The following is a 20,825-nucleotide window of genomic DNA, read 5'->3' as shown; positions in this document are numbered from 1 at the left end:
TCACTTGTGTGAGAATATAAATATGTATATTTTAAATAAGGGGCCCTGCCTCTCCTAGTTACGCCCCTGTGTAAGGCGTGAGTAAACATTTAGTATAACATGGTTTTATTTCATTAAAGGCTTTATGCAGACCCATCAGAAAAAGCTAATTTAACAGCACAGGCGCTGGAGCTCTCCTTGAAGTTTAAGTTTGTCACTCCTTTAACCTCAATGGTTGTTACAAAGCCGGAGGAAAAAGACAAGGAAGAAGAAACATTAATTGCTGATAAACTTGTGGAAGGTAAGAAAATATCATATAATGAACAGTATAAACATAACCTGAATGCAAATTTGTTTCCAAAGAATTCTTTAACATGGTCGAAACACACTGGCCCAGATATATTAGGGTATTTCTGGTTTTAGTCCCTGTGGGGTATGGTAATTTTTTTGCCTGGTGCCCCTTATTTTTTTTTTTTTATTTATTTATTTTTTTTCTTCAATATACAAAAAAAAAACATACATATCTAGAGTTCATATATAATACAACTCCTTAATAACATAGTTTTTCACCCAACCACTCTGGAATCTTGTATGTAATCCGGGGACTGCCTGTATATAGAAACAAATGAAAGATAGTGGTGAATCATGACTGTTAGGTGTCCAAAGAAAGAAAAAAAAAGGTCAGGAACTCTATGGGGCTTTGTTCAAAGTTTTCTAATGTAAAAACTTGTAAAATAAAACAGATAAACTTCAATTTGGTATTATCAGTGGTCTCATTGTTAATATTTTCCTTTTTGTGTTGAGTTCCCCTTGTGTGAACACCAGTTTAGTCCTTTCCTGGCTGTCTGTCTTGATTGATTTCTACCACACCCATCTGTCTCCTATGGATTTGCATTAGCTGACACAGACAAAATCTTCCTACACTCACACTTCTCTGCTGGTCTGCCTTGTCTGGATGTCAGGGAACTGATCCAATCACATCCTGTACCGGGACTCTGACATCTCATACAAGGTTTGTGTAACGAGGACACTGGACTGAGGGAGGAGAGATGGGACAGTGAGCCCAAACTTTCAGCTGCCTGCTTGCCTCAACATATCCAAGGTGATATGGGACATAACAAAGACAATCCCTGCTTTGGTCGCTGTGCAGATATGGTTTGGTCTGGAGTTTTTTTGCGCCAATAAATGTTACAAATTTTAGACAATTTGAAATGATAAATGTCATTTGCGACATTTAGCACATCTGGAATAAAAGATAAATGTGTCTTACTGACGAAAAACAAATATCCGGCGGACGTTTCAAAAAGTCCCCAAAAAGGCGCAAAAATTGCAATTCAACAAAAAATGTCTCTAAAAAGACAGAACAAACAGGAATTTGTGGGCAAAAATAATTGCCCACCAATTATTTTTTGTACTGGAAATTCTTTGACTGTGGGGGTCATTTACTAAGGGCCCGATTCGCGGTTTCCCGACGTGTTACCCGAATATTTCCGATTTGCGACGATTTTCCCTGTATTGCCCCGGGATATTGGCGCACGCGATCGGATTGTGGCACATCGGCGCTGGCATGCGCGCGACGGAAATCGGGGGCGTGGCCGAACGAAAACCTGACGTATTCGGAAAAAAACGTTGCATTTTAAAACGAAAAATGTGTCGCGGAGCTTGCACTTACCTTCACTCAGCCGGGCTCGGTGTATTCCAATGCGTTCGGATGCTCTTCAGCGCAGCAGCGACATCTGGTGGACGGCGGAGGAACTGCCTTAGTGAATCCCGGCCGGACCCGAATCCACCACAGAGAATGCTCCGCTGGATCGCGAATGGGCTGGGTAAGTAAATCTGCCCCAGTGTGCATGTAATATTGCATTATAAGGTCCCAAAGAAATTCGCCAAGAATTACTATAAAATACAGCATATTTATATCCAACGTCATAATCAGAAGATGCAAGTCAATATTGTGCAAACAAAAATATTATTATTATGTTAAGATGGAGGGGGCACCACAATGTAAGAAGGAAAACTGCTGAAACGTCTTTTGTATTTTATATTATTTTGCTTTCTTATATACCTTCTTATATCAGATGTATCAGATCTTAAAAAAAGAATTCTATTATAATTTGTCTTGACTGTCTTATACCACATTTATCAAGCGTTTTAATAAATTGTACGTCTACTTCAACAAAAATGTATGTGCCAAAAATTAGCTTATGTGTCATGAATATGTGTTATGAATATTTCTGGTCTAAACTAATCCAACTAGGAGGTGCAAAGTTAGACTACACAGACTACATTAGACAGATCTGATAAGTCTAGTTCAATATATAACGTATCTCACTTGTGATAAATCTGCCCCAACTTTTCTTTTTTATTTTCCAGGGCAGTCTACATATAATCAGCCAAAACCGCAGAGTAAGAAATTGTTCTTATCTTAAAAATGTTAACGCAATCAGCTTACTGTGAGCAGGACTAAGGATTCTGCCCCTTGCCAGATGGTCCTATATGTTACTCTTAGGCTGGACCCTGCTGCGGGACCCTCTAGATGACATTCTTTTTATTATATATATTATTATATTTTCAATTTATTAATATGATTTGTAATTGATATAACCATTCATAATTATTTATAGTAATAATATAGATTTTCTGATCTTATACATTTTTTAAAGCAGGGGTCCCCAAACTACGGCCCGCGGGCCACATGCGGCCCACGGACCGTTTCTATGCAGCCCCCAGCAGCCCTCCGGCAGTGGGGCAGGGGCTTCCGTCCTTCCGGACAGGAAGCTCCTGCCCGTCACAGTATAATGCCGGAAACGGCCGCTCGAGCACTATTATTGCAGGTGAAGCCATGTGGCCGGAAAACCACCCCGGCGCACATCGCTCTTTGAACCTGCATGCGCGGCCGCGTGATGACTTCATCACGCGGCTGCGCACCTTTTCCTGTCCGGCAACTGCAAGAAGAAAGAAGACGCGGGAGCCAGAGGTAAGTACAGGATTTTTTTAAGCAGCAGTAAAAACATTGTGCCAGCGGGAGGCCCTAATATATGAAATAATTCATTATGGGAGCATCATATAAAATAACTAATGGTGGGGGGACATATCAAATAACTAATGGTGGGGGCAAATAAAAAAAATAATAACTAATGGTGGGGGGACATATAAAATAAATAAAAAAAATAATAACTAATGGTGGGGGGACATATAAAATAACTAATGGTGGGGAGAAATAAAAAAATGAATAACTAATGGTGCGGGGGGGGGACATATAAAATAACTAATGGTGGGGGGGTATATAAAATAACTAATGGTGCGATGGGGGGACATATAAAATAACTAATGGTGGGGGGCATATAAAATAACTAATGGTGGGGGGGGACATATAAAATAACGAATGGTGGAGGGGCAGCATAGGAAATAATTAATGGTGGGCGGAGGGCATAGGTAATAATTAATTATGAGGGACAGTCTAGTAATTAATAGGGGGGCAGCATATTCAATACCGTATTTTTCAGCCTATAAGGCGCACCAAAAATCCTTAAATTTTCTCAGAAATCAAAGGTGCGCCTTATAGGCCAGTGCGCCTTATATATGAACTTATACAGAAATGTGCTAAAGACAAGATGTACTGTACATTTACCAGGCAATCACGAGACAATCATCATCATCAGTAAACAATCCCCATACCTGACAGCCCTGTAACAGGGGAAAGAGAAGGAGCCACAGGGAACCCCACAGGAATAACACCCTGGCTGAGGAGGGAAGGAGAAGGGGAAGAATGAGACCGCTTAACCCCTGCTGCATCACCCTGCATTAACCCCCAGCAGCCCATACCTCTGAGATCGGAGCTCTCTGACACGCTGAAGACAAGTTTCCCGGGAAGTGTAGCTGGCTTGAACTGTGCACAGGTCTGCCACCTGCTGGCCATTTTTAGGTACTGCATTTGATCCTGCGCCTTATACTCCAGTGCGCCTTATATATGAACCTAGATGTCTTAGCAGGCATTTATTAGAGGTGCGCCTTATAATCCGGTGCGCCTTATAGGCCGAAAAATACGGTAATTAATGGAGAGGGGTCCCAGTATATTAATAATAAATTGACCCAATTAATTAATTCATTGGGCCAGTATATAAAATAGTTCACAAGGGGGTGCAGTATATTAAGTAATTAATTGAGGGGGGGCAGTGTATTACAGATGCGGTCACATGTACCGCTATTTATCCGGCCCTCCAACGGTCTGAGAGGGACAATGAACGGCCCCCTATGTAAAAAGTTTTAAAGTATATATTATATAAATTATAGGGTCAAAACTTACCGATATACCTAATAGCTCAGGTGTTGCACAAGTATTACATAATGGGGCAGATTTACTTACCCGGCCCATTCGCGATCCAGCGGCGCCTTCTCTGCGGTGGATTCGGGTCCACTAAGACAGTTCCTCCGCAGATGTCGCTACTGCGCTGAAGACCATCGGAACGCACTGGAATACACCGAGCCCGGCTGAGTGAAGGTAAGTGCAAGCTCCGCAACACATTTTTCGTTTTTAAATGCGGCGGTTTTTCCGAATACGGCGGGTTTTCGTTCGGCCATGCCCCCGATTTCCGTTGCGCGCATACCGGCGCCGATGCGCCACAATCCGATCGCGTGCGCCAAAATCCCGGGGCAATACAGGGAAAATCGGCGCAAATCAGAAATATTCGGGTAACACGTCGGGAAAACACGAATCGGGCCCTTAGTAAATGACCCCCAATGCCCTTATGAAGCAACTGACTAAAAAAAGTGCAAACATAGAAATTGGGGCACATTTACTAAGGGTTCGGGGACCGCATTTTCATCGGGTTTCCCGACTATTTCCGTTTTGCGCTGCATTTAACTGGGTTTTTTGGTGCACGCAATCAGATTGACTTTCATGCTACACAAATCGGGGGGCGGGCTGTCGGACAACACGACTGATTCAGACTAAGCACGGGATTTAACATTCAAAATTGTGTTGCAAGCCATGCACTTACATGCTCCGGTGGACCTGAGCGGGGAAGCAACACATGCAGGAAATTGGACGCACGATCTTAGTACATTGCGGCAACTCTGAATCCTCGTCGGACATTGCACCTTGGTGATCGCGACTGGATAAGTAAATGTGCCCCATTATCTCCACTCAAATACATGTATTGATAAATGAGTGCAATATTTGAAAAGGAAACACTTTCCAAAATATCGATTTTCACAGGTGACACAGGTACTATTGTACATTATAGAAGATCTTCTATCCACCAAGGATTTTACATTCACTTTGAAAATCGATATTTAGGAATTTTTCATTTTGAAATATTCCTAAAATTTATCCATCGATGTATTTGAGCGGAGATGATGTCTATGTTTGTATTTTACATTTTTTCTATTAGGGGACTGTTGCATTTTTCTCTTTGCTCCGTTGCTTTGAGGTATCCTGTGACCTGCTGAGTATTGTAATGCTGTATTGAAGCTTTTTCTTCTGCTTTTTTAGATACAGATACTCTTTTTGTTTGTTGCTGTGACTGTAAAAAAGTGCAATAGATTGGTTTGTAAAATACCTTTGTTAACCTATGCTGAGGCCAATAAGATCACGGTTACCTACAATGTAAATGGGTGAAAATTGATGAAAAACCTTCATTTCCTAAATAATTTATATGTATTGCTTATCTTTTTTTCAGGGCAGTTCATATCACATAGTCCACCAAGACAGGGTAAGATTTTGTTTAAATCTAAGAAACTTTATTGCAATTAGTTTGAAAAAGAAAAGTCAAAGCCACGATGATAATATCAGTGAGAAAGACCCACGGTTCTGCATGGAGTTTCTAGAGCGGGCCCTGCACCCCAGGACTGCTAAAACCAGTGGCGTAACTTGAAGCTGATGGGCCCCAGTGCAAAGTTTGTGCTAGGCCCCCGACTATATACAGGTGGTCCCCTACTTAAGAACACTCGACTTACATACGACGCCTATTTACAAACGGACCTCTGGATATTGGTAATTTATTGGGCATTAGTCCTAGGCTACAATGATCAGCTGTAACAGTTATCACATGTGTCTGTAATGAAGCTTTAGTGTTAATATTGATTCTTAGGGGGGCGTGGCCTGATGCCGACCTAGGAGGACGTGCACCGCGGAGCTCCCGGGACCTGGCACCCTATCACCCTTCCCAGGCAGCCATCCTTACCTGTACCCCCTCCAGTCTGCTCCCCGGTGCCGCGGGTACTTGCCCCCATACTCCGGTGGCGGTATCGCGGCGGTCACCGGCTCCGTGAGGTCCCCTCCAGCACTTCACCTCCTGCGGCCTTCCACGTGTCCCGCGCGGCGGCGGGACCATAGCCGCCCGGCATCGCGGCTGTATACCGGAGAGGTGCTGAATACCGGGGGAGGGAACCCCCCCCCCCCCGTGCTGTGCCGCCGACCCGCTGTGCTGCTGACCTGGGGGATCGTGGCAGCGCTCCAGCCAGCCCTGTATCCGGCCGGAGGCGCCATCTTACTGGACTCCCCTGCGCTGCCTGAGGCCTAGGCGCGCAGGGTTAACCCTGTCACTGCCGGACTGCAGCCAGGAATAAGGTAGGGAAGTAATTCCCCTGCTACTGCCCTCCTCTCACCTGGGGACCCCAAGCTGTGCAGCCCACCATACTCCCAGTGACCCCCTGCTCCTGGGTTTTGTTTTATATTAACCCTTGCAGTGCCGCTGCAATAGTCCACGTGGGTTTGGACTGTATCTCTGCTAATTACTGGACGCTAGGCTCCTCGATTGTTTATCACTGGCCCCCTCTGTCCAGACGCCATGGGTAACCGGAGGAGGACGGCTAAATTGCAAAAAGCGGCGTCCGGGGTGTCTGCGCCTCCATCGGATGATGAATCCATCCATGAAGATCCTCCATTCCAGTCCCTGGAACCCCTGGATGCGCAGGAATGCTCCACATCACAAGCCGTTCTTGCACAGATACAGTCAAACGCTGCAAAAAAATTGGGGAGATTCTCCCGCACACAGCCCTGCTCTCCTCAGGGGTCCCCAAACTCCTCTCCCTCCCTCTTTGAAGGCTCCCAGAGCCCGCCGCAGCTTGTAAGTTATGAGGAGGGCGCTGATCCGCCTGACGTGGCCACTGAACTGGACCGCAAATTTGCAGAGGTGCTGGCGGCCATTAATGGGTGCCAATCCAAACTGGTTACCAAGGTGGATGAGCTGCGACAAGACTTTGTTCTTTTAAGACACGATGTTCACAAAGCCAAAGAGCGAATAACAGAAACTGAACGCAGAATATCTGAAGTGGAGGATGTCCAGAGGCCTATGCCGACACAGATAAGAGAGCTTCAGCGCCAAATGTCTGCTTCCATCGACAGAGCTGATGACCTCGAAAACCGCCTGCGACGGAACAACGTCAGAGTGGTTGGCCTCCCCGAAAAAGTGGAGGGGTCTGACCCGGTATCCTTTTTTGAAAATTGGCTCAAAAATATGCTGCCTGCAGATACCTTCTCCCCGTTCTTCACAGTAGAAAGGGCCCATCGTGTGCCATTCCGCCCTGGCCCCCCAGGGGGCAATCCAAGACCCTTCCTGGCCCGGCTGCTGCACTTTAGGGACAGGGACTCTATCCTCAGGGCTGTCCGTACCAAGGGAGAAATTCTCTATGCCAACAGCAGAGTGTCCTTCTACCCTGATTTCTCTGCATCCGTCAGGAAACAGCGAGCACAATTCACCGAGGTCCGTGCCCGTCTCCGTGACAAGGGGTATAAATACTCCATGATGTACCCTGCCAAGCTCCGAATAGTGGATGGTCAGAAGACTCGATTCTTCACTTGCCCAACCGAAGCACTTCACTGGGCTGATGCAGCTCCACGGGCTCCAGCTGCAAGGCCCGCACCTCCTGAGTGACTGGACTCACATATCCTTTTGTCTGATGTGCAGTGACTGTGCTGGACTTGGTCCTGAGTGGTTATCCAGGGGTCCCAAATCACTGTTACAGTATTCTAATATTTGTTTACACTTTACGTGCCTCACAAATGTACCCTGTGATTGATTTGCGCATTCTTCTTGGTCATCTTGACCAGTGCGCCATTTATGGCACTCCATTCTCTCCCTCCCTCCCTCCCCCCCCCCCCCCTTCCCACCTCCCCCTACCATTACCTCCCCCTACCATTACCTCCTTGCGTCTTCCTTCTTCCCCCCCCCCCCCCTCCCCTATTTCCTCTTGGTTCTTTCTAAATATGGCTGCCTAATAACCTCCTGATCATCTATTCATTAAGGGTTGAAGGTCCCGGGACAAATGGTGTAGGTTTGTCTTGAGTTAGGGACCACTGTTCTACTATTTGACTGTTAGTGGGTATAGGTCTACACTACTGCTGTTAGGGTGTTAGACAGGGGGTTTGTATTCTTGGGATTGTTAGTTCAGTTCTGTTATATTTGTTATGCTCACTGTTGTCTGTCTGTCTATGTCTTTGTGGTATGAAAGGATGAATGCTTGGTTGCTCACGTCTCCTTCCCCACACCCCTTTCCCTTCCGCTAAGATGTCTTCACTTAAGGTAATGAGCTGGAATGTGAGGGGACTTAACTCCAAATTCAAGAGGGCCCTGATGTTAGACGTCATTAAGCGTCAGGCCCCTCACATTGTATGTATCCAAGAGACACACCTTACGGGTCAGAAGGTCCTCTCCCTGAAGCGGGCCTGGGTGGCTAGAGGTTACCATTCCTCCTACTCTGTTTACGCCAGGGGAGTATCCATACTCATATCCAAAGCGCTTCCCATAGAGGTCATACAGGTAGCACCGGATCACTTTGGCCGTTTTGTGATCGTACATTGCGCCTTGTGGGGCTTTACCTTTACTATTGCGTCTATTTATGTCCCACCTCCCTTTGATCCAGCAGTATTGCATCTAATATCCAGTAAGCTGGCTGCTATGCCTCCAAGCCCGTTACTCTGTATTGGTGATTTCAATGCCGTCCCTAATCCCTCCTTGGATCGTACAAGTGGTCTGGACACAGGCTCGGTCCGTCTGAACGAGTGGCTCACCTCTCTAGACCTCGCCGATGTTTGGCGTAGTAAACACCCTCAAGAGAGAGAATATTCATTTTATTCCTCTGTTCATAAGAGCTTCTCTCGGATTGATCTGGCCTTTGTCTCCCCCGATATGATGCAGCACGTTGACCAGATATCCTATTGCCCGCGCAGTGCGTCAGACCACTCCGCCTTGTTCATTAGTCTCCTTATAGGCCCTCCCAGCGACTCCCGCTTATGGCGCCTGCACCCGGCTTGGCTCCTGTCCCCAGCGGTCCAGAGTACTGTTAGGGCAGCGCACAGCGAGTTCTGGGATGTACACTCAACCCATCCTGATCCCCTTCTAGTCTGGGACTCGTACAAGTCCTCGGTGCGGGGGGCATTCATGTCGGGGGTAGCTGGCCATAGGAAGTCCTTGAATGCCCAGGAGGAAAGGCTGACGGCTGTACTGGTGACTGCAGAAAAGGATTATCTAGAGAAACCTACTCCGGGGAATAAAAAGACTTGGGCTCAGGCGCAGAGGAACCATCTAGCTGTAGTGAAGGAGCGCACCAGCAAACGCCTGCTAGCCAGGGAAGCGTCCATCTTTGAATTTGGAGATAAAAACGGGAAGCTGCTTGCGTATTTATCGCGGGCTGAACGCCCCTGTGCTTCCGTTCCCTCTATTGTTGATGGTAACGGAGCATTGATCACAGAACCCCGGGCCATTAACTTGGTATTTCATGAATACTATTCTTCTCTTTACAGCTCCAGATTGTCCGCCTCTTCCGTCGAGATTTCCGGATTCCTTGACAGTCTTCCACTTTGGAGGCTCACACAGGCACAGTCATCGGAGCTTGATGCTCCGCTCTCGGCAGAGGAGGTGGAACTGGCCATCCAATCGTTGCCCCCCGGTAAGACACCTGGACTTGATGGGCTGGGAGGTGAGTGGTATAGGGATAACTGTGAGACTCTGGTCCCCCTTCTCCTCAGCCTATACTCCGATGCGCTTGATAGTGGTTCCCTCCCCGACTCCATGCGAGAGGCCCTTATTGTAGTTCTTCCTAAGCCTGGCAAGGATCCCCTGCTTCCTGACTCATACCGCCCAATTTCCCTCCTAAATTCAGATGTTAAAATACTAGCAAAAATTCTGGCAACAAGGCTTAACAAAGTAATACTATCATTGGTTCACCCGGACCAGACAGGCTTTATGCCTGGGAGGGGAACTGACATAAATATACAAAGACTACACCTGAACATTGCAGAGGCAGAGCGGTCTCCAGACCCTGGGTTTATATTATCCTTAGACAATTGTAAGGCGTTTGATTCTGTGGAGTGGCCCTATTTGTGGACCCTTTTGCCTAGAATGGGTTTTGGCCCTCGATTTACAGCATTGGTTAAGCTACTGTATAACGATCCCAAGGCTAGGGTGCGGACCAACCTTAACATCTCACCTACTCTCCCTATGGCCAGGGGCACTAGACAGGGTTGCCCACTATCTCCCCTCCTCTTCGCACTCGCCATTGAGCCCCTTGCTGTGGCGATCCGCCACTCTGAGGGCATTAAGGGCATAACTAGAGGTACTATTATTGAAAAGGTATCTCTCTATGCCGATGATACACTTGTATACCTTGGGGATGTGGGCCCCTCTCTGGAATCCCTTCTGGCCCTGATAGAACGTTATGGGGGGTTCTCAGGCCTTCGGGTTAACTGGGACAAATCGGCCCTATTTCCCTTATCTGAGGTAGGGGTACACTCCCTCCCCGTCCCAGTCCGGGTGGTGTCCACCTTTAAATATCTGGGAGTCCAGGTGTCACGCAAGGTCCAGGCATTTACGGAGTTAAACATTACACCCCTGATAGTTGCAACGGAATCGCGCCTAAAAGCCTGGTCCACTCTCCCCTTGTCTTTGTACGGGCGTATTAATATATTTAAAATGATTTTTCTCCCAAAATTTCTATACCTTTTCCATGCCTGCCCTATACTACTTCCTAAGAGTCTGTTTAAACGCTTGGACGGCATTCTCAGGTCCTTCTACTGGCAGAGTAGTGCCCCGCGATTCAGTCTAGCGCTGCTTCAGGCTCCCAAGTCTAGGGGTGGACTGGCTGCCCCGGATCTGTATCTTTATTACCTGGCTTCCCAGCTAGTATATGCCCAGTGGTGGATAGATATAGACATGGGTAATGCAGCTACTGCACTGGCTGGTGCCCTGGTAGGTTCCTACGAGGCCCTTACAAACCTGCTGTACAGGTATAAGTCCCCATCTGATACCCCACTTCCCCTACGTACGGTAGCGGTGTGCTGGCGTAGGGCACAATCCCTGGTAGAGCCGAGCAGCTCTCCCCCCCTCTCGCCTAGGACTCCATTGTGGCTCAATCCGTGGCTCTCTCACTTCCTCTCCCTCCCAGGCTGGACAATGTGGGGGGCAGCAGGGGTGAAATTTGTAGGCCAGCTCTTATCCCCGGAAGCAGAGTTACTCAGCTTTAACGAGATAAGGGAGAGACATACTGTACCCAATACGGCCAGCTTCCATTACACGCAACTGCGACACGCATTCAAAGCCCAATTCGGCTCCTTCAGCCTGACAGTGAAATTCTCCAAACTAGAGACTCTGATGAGTACCCCAGACCTCCCTAAGCCACTCACTCAGTGCTATGCTCTCCTACAAGAGCAAAAGTCCAGACCGTTTGATAGAGCCTGTGAACGCTGGAGACAGGATATCCCTGACCTGTCAGATGATGACTGGAGGGAGGTCGAACTGTCCTACTTCACATCTGTAGTGAGTGCGAGGGACTTCCTGATCCAATCTAAATTCCTCCATAGAGTATACTTCACCCCTGCTAGACTATTTCGCATGGGAGCAATGCCTAATGATCTTTGCTTTCGCTGTCAGGCTGAAGTCGGATCCTTCCTGCATTGTGTCTGGTCCTGCCCTAGGGTCCATGTCTTCTGGTCCGAAGTGCTGGAGTTCCTTAATTTACACTTTGATTTCCCACGCTTACTATCTCCCTCTGTGTGTCTCCTCGGCATCATAAATGAAGTTGTCAATGGCCACTATGACAAAATTTTCTTTAGGTTTGTCCTATACTACGCCCGAAAAGTGGTGGTGATGACCTGGAAGGACCAGGAGCCCCCTCCATTAAAAAGATGGATACTACTCATTAATAGTGTCATTCCCCACTACCGGTCCCTGTATACCAACAGGAAGTGTCCCCAGAAGTTTGACCGCATCTGGTCCAGATGGTGCGCGACTCCCCATACAGCCTTATAATCACATGTGATTTATATTCCTCTCCATGATGAAGGAGACTGAGCGTGCTGGTGTGTGTGTGTGTGTGTGACTGATTGTCTACGTGTCAATAGTTATTTGTGTTGTATCAAGATGTCTGGCTGCAGTATCCTGCTGTTATCTACTGTGTAATATCCCTCAGGTAGTTTTGAAACGCAGTAAGAACCTGACTGTTACCATGGCTGTTGTATAATAATCCTGTATTGGGGGGAAGGAAATATGTGACAGACAATCTTGATTTCTGGTTTTGTTTATTATGTTTGTATAAAAATTCAAAAACTGCAAAAATAAATACTTTTAAAAAAAAAAATATTGATTCTTAAAATCCAATTGTCACAGAGAAAAAGTTCTGGCTGGGATTACAATGATAAAGTATACAGTTCCGACTTACATACCAATTCAACTCAAGAACAAACCTACAGACCCCCATCTTGTATGCCCGGGGACTGTCTGTAGTATGGTTTAGAGTACTAATCTTTTCATATGGGAAAGTGAGGCCTTATGGGCCCCCAAAGCCTCTTGGGAACGGTTGTGACTACACCCCCTCAAGTTACGCCCCTGGCTAGAACCGCTCAGGTTGGCAAGTTTGGAAAGAATTTCTTACACTCTCCTAGGAATAAAACGACCATCTGTCACACATATGTTCATCTACGTTCAGCCAATGATGCCACAAAAATATATTTATGATTGATGAATCTGCCCTCTGCTACCTTTAGCAACACATATACAATATGCTCATGTATCACTGGACACAAGGTAGCCAAATGCCATATTTTCTGCCACAAATACAAGGAGGAGTTTTACTATGATGAAAAAATTCATAATATGTTTTTTTTCTCCAGCATCACCAGTTTCATATCAGCCTCCAACTTTTGGTAAGTGTCACTACTTACATGTAACAATAACATAATACCTGTTATGTACATAGTCATAATCTGCTCTTTATCGCCACATTTCTATAGGAATAGTTTTGTGCACAGGACCACTGTGATATAAGTAAATAGGGAATAGGGTATTTTTCCCTGTTTTTGGCCAACTGACATCAACTTGACAGTTTTTTTGCCTATTTATGGATCAACGTGGTAATTTAATAGATTGGACTTAATGGACTGATGTATTTTTATAACCTTATTTACTATTATAATGTGATACAAACAAGCTTAGGCAAAGGTAATTTCTTCCCTTTTTGCCTTTCTGATCCCTGTATACACTATGCTTATAAAATATAAAAGCTATAAATGTCATACAGGTAGTGTCACCATCATTAGCCAAAGTGAAAACTGTCCATGTCATCCTGTGGTTAGGTCTGACTAGGCCAGATCTATCTTATTGAGACATGTTTTCCCTTATTAGTGAGGGTGTAAAGGAAAAAATCTAGGATGTGTTGAGATACCTAAGATACCTAAAATATACTCCTGCAGACAGTGATCTATTACATGCGGTCCCCTACTTAAGGACACCCGACTTACAGACGACTCCTAGTTACAGACGGACCCCTCTGCCCACTGTGACCTCTGGTGAAGCTCTCTGAATGCTTTACTATAGTCCCAGACTGCAATATTCAGCTGTAAGGTGTCTGTAATGAAGCTTTATTGATAATCCTCGGTCCCATTACAGCAAAAAATGTAGTAAATCCAATTGTCACTGGGACAAAAAAAATTTGGTCTGGATCTACAATTATAAAATATACAGTTTTGACTTACATAGAAACCTATCTTGTACGTAACTCGGGGACTGCCTGTATTACACAAAGTGACCTGTGAGCAAATTGTAATGATACTACGACTTTTAGGTCAATTTAATTTGAAGTGTATCATTATTACGGTAGTTCCCCAGGTGGGACTTAAAAACTGTGACCATAAATGTAAACAAATATAGAACATCTTTTATGATGAAATTATAAGGTATCTAGAGATTTGCATAACTTGTATGGCTATGTTTAATGCATTGTGGGACATACTACAAAATGACACCTCTTAAAATATTAACTCATCCTGCAAAACACAAGTGCAAAACAAATAATGGAGCAAAGTCCTTTTTATTTAATAAATGTATTTATTTTACAAAAGTAGTAAAACTATTTATGTGATACTGTTATTTCTGTCATCACTGACATTCAGAACAGAGCTAAAATTACTTACACCAAATGGCAAATGCTGTTTCTCATATTATTATTCCTATTAACAGTGGATTCGGATCCTCATTTTGTGATAAATGTTCCAGAAAAGAATGATGCTTTGTGCTTCAATATTCAGGAGGAGCCTGGGGTGATCCTCAATCTTATTGAGGATAAGCAACTGGGTAGGTACTGAACAATACAATTTATTATTTTTTGGTTTACGGGTCATATCTACCCATCCATATATGTGGTGAATAATTTGGTGATTGAAGTATTTAAATCTGTAAAGAAATCCTTTGTACTTCTTGGTTGAAACTTCCATGCTAGACCCTTTTATATGTAATGGTAATTCATCATTCAACTGTTAATAGGCACAGTCACCTCTAGTGATTGGCTCCTATTAACATGGTGCCTCTTCTATGAAATTAACAATATAAATCCCATTGTATTATCCATTTCATGACTCTGATCTGCCTCATCTCTGTTTCTATTTGTCAGATATTAGTATAATCTTTAGAAGCTATATAAAACTGTAGCTAAACCCTGTACCCTGCTAATCTAAGTACATTGTCAGCACACAGCATCTCATAACACAGAAGAATCATCAAGTGGCTGCTCGGCTGCCCACCCACAAAATGCTGAATCTACACTGACTATCACTGAGAGATATGACCAAAAAAGCAATAAAACTGACTAAGGCTACATTCACACTGCCGTTGCCCGCCCGTACCGTACCGGGCAACGGCAGTGCACGGGGAGAGGAGGAGGAGGTGAGTGCAGCTCACCCCCGCCCCTCTCCATAGGAAGTTATGGCGCGCAGAGCCGTATTACGGGAAAGATAGGACATGTCCTATCTTTTTCCCGGGTACGGAGCGGTACGGTGCCGCACGTGTGCACCCATTGCCGCCGATGGGAGACGTATACCGGCCGTATATACGTCCCCCATACGGCAGTGTGAATGTAGCCTAAGTAAGAGATTAAAAATGATCTTCATTGTATAAACATCACTAGGGGATTCAAATTTGAGAACTTTCTTTCATGGGCAAACCCCTTTAAGAACAAACCTAAAGAATCTATCTTGTACCTAACTAGCAGACTGCCTGTAAGCCTGCTTCTATGAAAACTGCACTATTTCTGTTTCTTCCCAAATACTCAGAGGGCTTGCCTACCAATAAAGCCTAGTTTTAGGACACATCCTCCATTACATGGCTACTTACAGCTGCCTTGTCTGTCGAGGTTCCTGTAAGCACCTACCTTGTACATACATACAATTCTCTGTGTCTGGAGTGATGCTGCTTTGCTCCTCAGTTCTCCAGCTCCCATAGGTAGTGGACACTGGCTCAGTCAGCTTCTTAGAGGCCTGTGTGTTCCCAGTATATTAACGCTGTGTTCCCAGTATATTAATGCTTAGCATTATATAGCCCAGCATGCCCTATTCCCCAGCAGCTAAGCAAAGATTCCTACGTCTACTAGTCCAGCTGTATGGTACTCCTGGTTATGGTACTACTACTTGTATCTGACCCTTGGCTTCTTCCTTGACAACTTTCCGGATCCTTAACCTTCTGTGTATGACTTATATGCTGCTTTCCCTGACTTTGGATTGTTTAGGACCATTCTGTTTCCTTATCCCTGGGTGTTATGCACTGGTGTACGTGCCATCTAGGCCGATAGTCTCCTCACTGGGGCCACAAAAAGAGAGAGTGGCCTTGTAATCTCTTACGTTAAAGACCAGATCCCAGAAGAGCGGAGAAAGGGTAAAAATAGGACATTGGGGCTTATTTACTAAGGGTCCGCGGATAGCACTTTTGTTCGATTTTCCGACATTTTTGGGATTTGCACCGCTGTGACAGGTATTTAATTGGGGATTGTGTCGCACGCATTCGGATTGTGGCGCAGCTGTGCTGGCTTTCATGAGACAGATCTCGGGGGTGGCCCGATATGACTGATTTGGACTGAGCGCAAGATTTAACATTCAAATTGTGTAACAAGATCAAGCACTTACATACACCGGGAAGAAGAATTTGAACTCCGGTGAACCTGAGCGGGGAAGCGACACATCCACGATATCAGGCGCACAATCTTAGTGAATCACGGCAGAGTGCATTCCGGTAGGACAATGCCCCATTGTCTTTAGGTGTGGCCAGAAGTCAAACCAGCAGCAGAGCACTGCTTCCAGGAACTCTATTGCTGTATATGGAAAGCTATGAAGTGGCTCTTGACAGACTACTATACATATCTTTTTACAGGGTATTTCCTTTTTTACATATTTATTGTACATCAAAAAGTAAAGTAAGTAAGTAAGTAAGCAAGTAAAGAGCAAAATCAGACATCACAATATAGGCATTAAACATGTGGTAAAATGTTTTTTTTTTTACTTGTACTATTTGGATTGCACATTAAAAAACATCCTTTTTGTTTTCTTTAGGTATTGCAGTCAATGGAGAACTAATTGGAAACAAGCACATTGACAATGTTATATCAAATGAAACTTATTTTGGTAGAATTGGGATTGTAAATAGAGCGATGAAGATAAGAATTGAGGTGACGACTGAAAAAATAATTGTCCTCAACAACAAAAACAAGAAAAAGTTCTCTTGGCAGAAAACAGGCTCTATAAGCAGTGAAGGGTAAGGAACTTATATCACCATACTGTTCATAGTATCCATCTTGAGTAAACTACTTTTTGGATGGTCTGATAAGTGTGGGTCTGATTCAAGAAAGTTTCAACCAGTAATGGACTGGGTCTCTTAGGTCCACCCAGTAAAATAGCTATAGAGACACACCCTACCAATCTATACCAAATAGACCCAATAGCTTTCAATCTGGACATCTGTTATTGTATAACCCAAAACTTCATAGCAATTTCCTGTGGTTGACTGGAAGGATCAGCCTACTATGAGTATTTGTTCATGATTTTTCTGAACTTTCTCAGGTTTAATCTAGTAGTGAACAAAAGAAGGAATGTCACCTTTTCCTTTGGTGAAGGAGCAACATTTGTTATCCTTCTTCATGAAGTTTGGAAAGGTCACCCTCTCCACCGGGACTTCTTAGGCTTTTATACAATGGATGATCATACATTTTCAGATGGAGTCCATGGACTACTAGGTAACCACTGTTTGTTTACTACATAATATTTTTATTCTCAATGTTTTTAACCCCTTAAAGGATGTCTATCCTTAAATTTCCACTTCCACTATCATCAGTTCACGCTGTTATTCAGCACTGTGAATAAATTAAGTTTAACTATAATTAAACAAAGCTCAAGTGCTCTGGGGAGTGTCTCCAGAGTCCCTCTGGACTTTGGGATCTCTGGCTATTGTGGCTATCTCTGGGACATTGCCAATATTTTTTTTTATTTTTGTTTTGTTTTGACATTTTACCCCTTTCCAAGAGCCAAAGATATTTATTGAAATAGCTACGTGTGGGGTTGTGTTTCTGCATGATACCTTTGTGTGATGTTGTTGGATTTGTATTGCAAGATTGTAGCTTTGGGGAAGTTTCTACATTACACAACTCTATAGACTCCTGCTCTAAGTGACTTCGGCAGTATTTAACAAGAAAACTTATACAGCCATTAGTCAGAGCAGAGAGGAGGGGCGGTGAAGTATATAATATATTCCAAAAAGAATATATCATTTGTGGTGTGAAATGATAAAAATACTGCAAATTAAATTACAATTAGAGTAAACATAAATAGATGTTACTATCTTTTTAACAAAAAACATAAAAAATAGTTTTGTGTTCTATTTTGAAATCAATACTTGTTTCATATTTCCCTAACCGATATATGGGTTTATTTTTTGAAGGACAAGGGTAAATGTTGTTAGGGTTTATTTTTTTGCATGGCAGGTTGTAGTTTTTATTTGTATCACGTTGAGGTATGTTCCCCGCAGACAAGTTGTTGCCTCTTACATTTGTCTTGTAGACAGGAGCCATAGGGGTTTGAGGTATAGCACAGCAGCGATGCTGCTGAGATTAAGAAGCAGGAGAGTAAAGATCAAATCCCATTACCAAGTCTCAACTGCCACCTCAATACCATCCATGTAACTTCTTTGTGTTCTTACACAAAAACACATTTCCCCACATTTACTTACGGGCGTAGGCCAGTTTTCTGGTGGACATTGCACATTCTTTTAGGTGCAAACTGCTTGCAGAAGTGTCTGCGCCACATTTGTGTCACACATGACTGTTTTGTGGGGCGACAAACGCCACAAATTTCTGCACTGAAGGGGGCATTCCAGTGCTCAGTCTGACCGTGGGCTAGATTTCACATGCAAAGTTTGACAGAAATGTGTCACATGGCCCATGTTAAAGGGGCACCAAAAAAAGTGGTGCACTCTGTCGGGGCAGTGCAGAGGGAGCCAGATTCATGCTGAACGGTGCCAGAAATCCTGAATCTGGCGCCCCCTGCACTATACACAGTCAACTGCACTGTTTTTAGTAAATGTGCCCCATTATATGTGGTGGTTTTTGCCATTACAGATTTCAGATACCTAACAGAGACATTTCAACTACATTTGTGGTTACAAAAGTCTATTTTTGCAAGCACATGCAAAATACACATATGACAAATAAATGGTTAATAACTAATATTCACAGTAGTTATATTATTTCAGCACTTGTGTCTAAACATATATTTATGTGACTTTAATTTATTGGTAAATACTTTTTTTTGCAATGTTATACATCCTAAGGACAATTTTTTCATGGAGTCAATTATGAAATTACTGAAGTGCACAAAACTGATGATCCAGACAAACCTGATGCTACAATGAAACTGAAGAACAACCTGTTGACAGTGACAAGGTAGGGGACATTTATCGGCATACAATATCACATGCCCTGAGTAGGTCTTGGATGTCTTAGTTAAACAATGGGGAGGCCTCAGAGTCTAATATCTTGAATGTTTCATTGTGTAGTGCTGTGAAGTGTTGAATTAAAAGCTTTGTCAAACCAAGAAGAATTATCATAAACCTAGCTCACAATGGGATCATAAAAGCCTTACTTACCAAACCCAAACCACTACTGTCCTATGGGCCTGCTGCAGCAATAAGACCCCTGTAGCCGATCACCGCACCCAGTGGTGACTCACTACACAAAATGAATGGCTGAAGTGGCATCTCTATTTGCATTGATACTTATTCCATTAAAAAACTGTATGGGCGGTCACCCCTTTAACTATTTTGACTCAAATCAATATTGATTTTATTTATTTTTTTTATTTCTCTAGGGGTGAACAAAGAGACTATCGAAAAAACCTGAAGAATGGCGATAAAATTCCCTGCTGGTTTGTGCATTTTAATGGAAAAGGCCTGATTGATGGGACCCACACTGACTACATTGTATCTGATATTTTCAGTATTTCCGATTAGAAGTGCTTTGCATAGATATTCTAGGTCATTCTTTACATAATGTTCTTCTTTTACTTATCATTAATCACTGGTATAGAGCTGCTGTTAAGAGTTAATGGTCCTCCAGTGGATTTAATAAATTTGCTGTAGATTCCCTTTAAAATCCAATCCTATTTTAAAAAGCTGAAATGTAAAATGTAACACACATATCCTAACAACTAAATTTCAGATTTAAAATTGCATAATGCATAATCTCCATGAAATACATTTTGAAATAAAGTAATATTTTAACAAACAGATCTCCATCTCTTTAATGCGTTAAAGTGCATTTCTGGGTTCATAATCATTTTTATCAAATTGTCAAATGTGATACCCCTTTTCAAAACAAACAGAACAATGCCCATACAGGCAGTCCCCTAGTTAACTCCTTAATGACGCAGACGGTTTTTAAGTTAATGCTCAGACCTTTTTTTTAAAAAATTTGACCAGTGTCTCTTCCTGTGGTAATAACTTTTCAACACTTTAAGATATCCTTGTGATTTTGAGATTGTTTTCTCGTGAGACATTGTAGTTTATGTTAGTATAAATTTTCAAAGTTTCAAATGTTCTACTCTTCAGACAAAAAGTCTAACGACAATTTTTTTTTTGTAGAAACCTTTTGCCATTGGTCTTCTTTTTATTTCCATAATTTGTTTTACATTTCCATTTTTCTTTACAGATCTGAGAAGGTTTCAAGTTTTAGTAGCAACTTCTCAGATTTTCAAGAGATTTGAAAAATGCTAATTTTTAGTGTCCAATTCAGTTTGGAAGTGCCCTACAAAGGCGTATGTGTTATAAACCCCCACAAGTAACACCATTTTATGAACCCAACATCTCAAAATATTCAATTCAGCATTTGAGAAGTCTGTTAACCCTTTAAGTCTTTCTCTGGAAGCAAACAAAGAAGGATTGGAAATTTTGAAATTTAAATTTTTGAATAAGATTATTCTCATTTAGCCCTAAAATTGACACATTCAGAAGGAATTTGAGGTAAACATGCATCCTAAAATTTCTGCCCTGCCTCTTCCAAGTACGGTAATACCAGACATGTGGATGTCAGCTGCTCTTTAG

The 20,825-nt window shown here is 43.5% G+C and overlaps 1 protein-coding gene across 2 annotated transcripts in view; it reads left to right on the top strand.

The window, feature by feature from the left end:
• Positions 1-20,012, top strand: part of LOC140104304 (inter-alpha-trypsin inhibitor heavy chain H3-like) — a 49,955-nt gene extending 29,943 nt beyond the window's left edge. For both annotated transcript variants that reach the window (XM_072127784.1, XM_072127785.1), the window contains 9 exons: positions 120-280; positions 2,353-2,385; positions 5,661-5,693; positions 13,088-13,120; positions 14,433-14,546; positions 16,790-16,991; positions 17,297-17,469; positions 19,059-19,170; positions 19,595-20,012. In XM_072127784.1, coding sequence (XP_071983885.1) covers positions 120-280; positions 2,353-2,385; positions 5,661-5,693; positions 13,088-13,120; positions 14,433-14,546; positions 16,790-16,991; positions 17,297-17,469; positions 19,059-19,170; positions 19,595-19,736 — 1,003 coding nt within the window. In that variant the 3' untranslated portion in view covers positions 19,737-20,012. The remainder of the gene's footprint in view (positions 1-119; positions 281-2,352; positions 2,386-5,660; positions 5,694-13,087; positions 13,121-14,432; positions 14,547-16,789; positions 16,992-17,296; positions 17,470-19,058; positions 19,171-19,594) is intronic.
• The last annotated feature ends 813 nt before the right edge of the window (positions 20,013-20,825 follow it).

Source organism: Engystomops pustulosus, chromosome 10 (genome assembly GCF_040894005.1).
Source record: "Engystomops pustulosus chromosome 10, aEngPut4.maternal, whole genome shotgun sequence".
Classification (NCBI taxonomy): Eukaryota; Metazoa; Chordata; class Amphibia; order Anura; family Leptodactylidae; genus Engystomops; species Engystomops pustulosus.
Note: the sequence above shows the minus strand (reverse complement) of the source record. Positions and strands in the feature narration are given on the sequence as shown.